The sequence below is a fragment of the Mandrillus leucophaeus genome, unplaced genomic scaffold (genome assembly GCF_000951045.1).
Source record: "Mandrillus leucophaeus isolate KB7577 unplaced genomic scaffold, Mleu.le_1.0 Scaffold279, whole genome shotgun sequence".
Lineage (NCBI taxonomy): Eukaryota > Metazoa > Chordata > Mammalia > Primates > Cercopithecidae > Mandrillus > Mandrillus leucophaeus.
The window spans coordinates 1,003,782-1,006,215 of NW_012102909.1; the positions used below are offsets into that span (position 1 = coordinate 1,003,782).

A 2,434-nucleotide genomic window follows, 5' to 3' on the forward strand; every position below is an offset into this window, starting at 1 on the left:
TCCCAGCACTTTGGGAGGCCGAGATGGGCGGATCACGAGGTCAGGAGATCGAGACCATCCTGGCTAACACGGTGAAACCCTGTCTCTACTAAAAATACAAAAACTAGCCGGGCGAGGTGGCGGACGCCTGTAGTCCCAGCTACTCGGGACGCTGAGGCAGGAGAATGGCGTAAACCTGGGAGGTGGAGCTTGCAGTGAGCTGAGATCCAGCCACTGCACTCCAGCCTGGGCTACAGAGCGAGACTCCGTCTCAAAAAAAAAAAAGAAAAAGAAAAATATAAATGTATTGGGCTATAAGGGTTAAAAGGACAGATATATTACTTCCTTTGTCATTTTTCTCATTTTTCCCAATTCATTGACTTTATTTTTAAAATTATAACTATATGTTGTATGTGAACATTTTAGAAAGATATTAACCAAAGTATATACTAAAGTACAGACATTAATATTTTTAACCTATACATTTGCTGTTCATCAGGGACTGTCCTCTGCCATTCAGATTTCTAGATACAGTCTTCTTAATTGTTTCTTGAATGTTCTACACTGTCCTAGAGTCTTTCACTGCTTTATTTTAAAGCAACTCTGTAGCTCACTGTGGAAGGAGTAGGATGAGGGAAGAAATGAATTTGGAGGCAGAATAATTCTAGTATTATAATATTACTTAGAAATCTGTAAATTATAATGTCTGTTATGATGGCAATCCTAGTCTTATTGAAACATGAACTGTAAGAATATCTTAGACCTATAAAACTAAACTTTCCAAAGTATCTAAGCTAACGCCCTGATGTGTCAATAAGCTTTTGCTAGGTTTGCTGTAATAACAAACATTTCTAAATTTCAGTGCCTTATAACAATAAATACACTTATTTCAGTGTATTTCTCCTTATTGCAGCTGTGAATTGGCTGTGGCCCTGTGCCATGTGTATTCTCATCCTGGAATCCAGACTGAGGGATCAGCCTCTATCTGGGACATGCTATTCTTGTGGCAGAGGGGAAATGGCAATAGCAGAACCGGAGAAAGAGTCTTAAAGCATCCTTTTGGAAGTGACACACACTATTTCCACTCACATTTCCTTGGGCAATCACTGAGAAGTGAGGAAGTATAATCATATCACAGGAAGGGGCAGTGAATAATTGGGACAAAAATACATTCTACCACATGGGAAGATGGGATGTTGTGAATATGATTATGAGATTAAGGAACCATTATTATTAATCTCATGGGCCATTTTAGTTTCAGGAACCTCATGGTAGGAAAAGTTAGAATAATAAATAACAAAGCATCATTTTAGTACCCTTTCCAGAAATTTGTAGTGGTGAGCTCTGCATTAATAAAATTAATTATCTGGATGCAGAAAGACATTTTATAGGTAGATGTCTGTCATCCCAGGTTGAGTGGCGATTGATGTGTTGTGTACCAATCTTCTGTTTTTCAGTGAGAAATGTTTTAGATGAAGATAATGATAATGTTGGGCAACCCAGTGAGTATGACCTGAACGACAGCTTTCTAGATGATGAGGAAGAAGACTATGAGCCAACGGATGAAGATTCTGACTGGGAACCAGGAAAGGAAGATGAAGAGAAGGAAGACATGGAAGAGCTTTTGAAAGAAGCAAAAAAGTTTATGAAAAGAAAATAGTAACTAACTTCTGTAGTCATATGTGCCTTACATTTACTTTTTCTTTGTGGGAAAACATTTATGAACTAAGGAGGTACTTAAGTGACAGTTATTTCCTTCTTTTGATAGTTAATGACTTCTACTACTGACTCTTTACAAGTGAGACATTGAAACGTCAGCCTTCAGTATAATAGATGGAATTTTTTGTTGCCTTGCCTTTTCTTTCCTACTTAAAGCATCTGGAAATAGGAAGACAGAGAAGGTAGAGTAAAAATGGATATTTTTGATGTACTTTGTATATTGGTAATAAAAAGTAAAAGTCATAGGTTGCGCAAAACTTTGGTCTTTGTAAATTTTTTTCCAAAGATTATCTTTATGGAGTACTCTGCAAGTATAACCAGGCAAATTACATGAAGACATGCCTCTTTTCATTGTTACTGAAGTAATTCTGTAAGCAGAACCAGGATTTTAAAAATGCAGTCATTACTTAATGGCTGTGTTTTTCTAGTACCTTAGATGTGAGCTTTGCAATTTCACTTACTACTTTTGTCCTTCAAAACTTGGGAAGATTGGTTCCAAATGGATACTGAAAATAGATTCAACTAGGCTGTAGAAGAGAAATGTTCACCATGCAGGGAATGTTATTTTGTGTTCCACATCTGCAATTTACTGTATGTTTGAATTTAAAAGTAAAAATCTCAAAGAATTTGACCTTTTTTTCAAACTAAAGTCCTACCTGATTATTTTAACTCTCAATGTGCTGCCTTTATATTAAGAATAGAGAAATGACATAGCTTTCTCAAATGGCGTGAATTG

At 36.6% G+C, this 2,434-nt stretch overlaps 1 protein-coding gene across 1 annotated transcript in view; it reads left to right on the plus strand.

The window, feature by feature from the left end:
- Positions 1-1,949, plus strand: part of APLF (aprataxin and PNKP like factor) — a 96,695-nt gene extending 94,746 nt beyond the window's left edge. Inside the window, exon 10 of the mRNA XM_011984996.1 lies at positions 1,437-1,949. Coding sequence (XP_011840386.1) covers positions 1,437-1,639 — 203 coding nt within the window. The 3' untranslated portion in view covers positions 1,640-1,949. The remainder of the gene's footprint in view (positions 1-1,436) is intronic.
- The last annotated feature ends 485 nt before the right edge of the window (positions 1,950-2,434 follow it).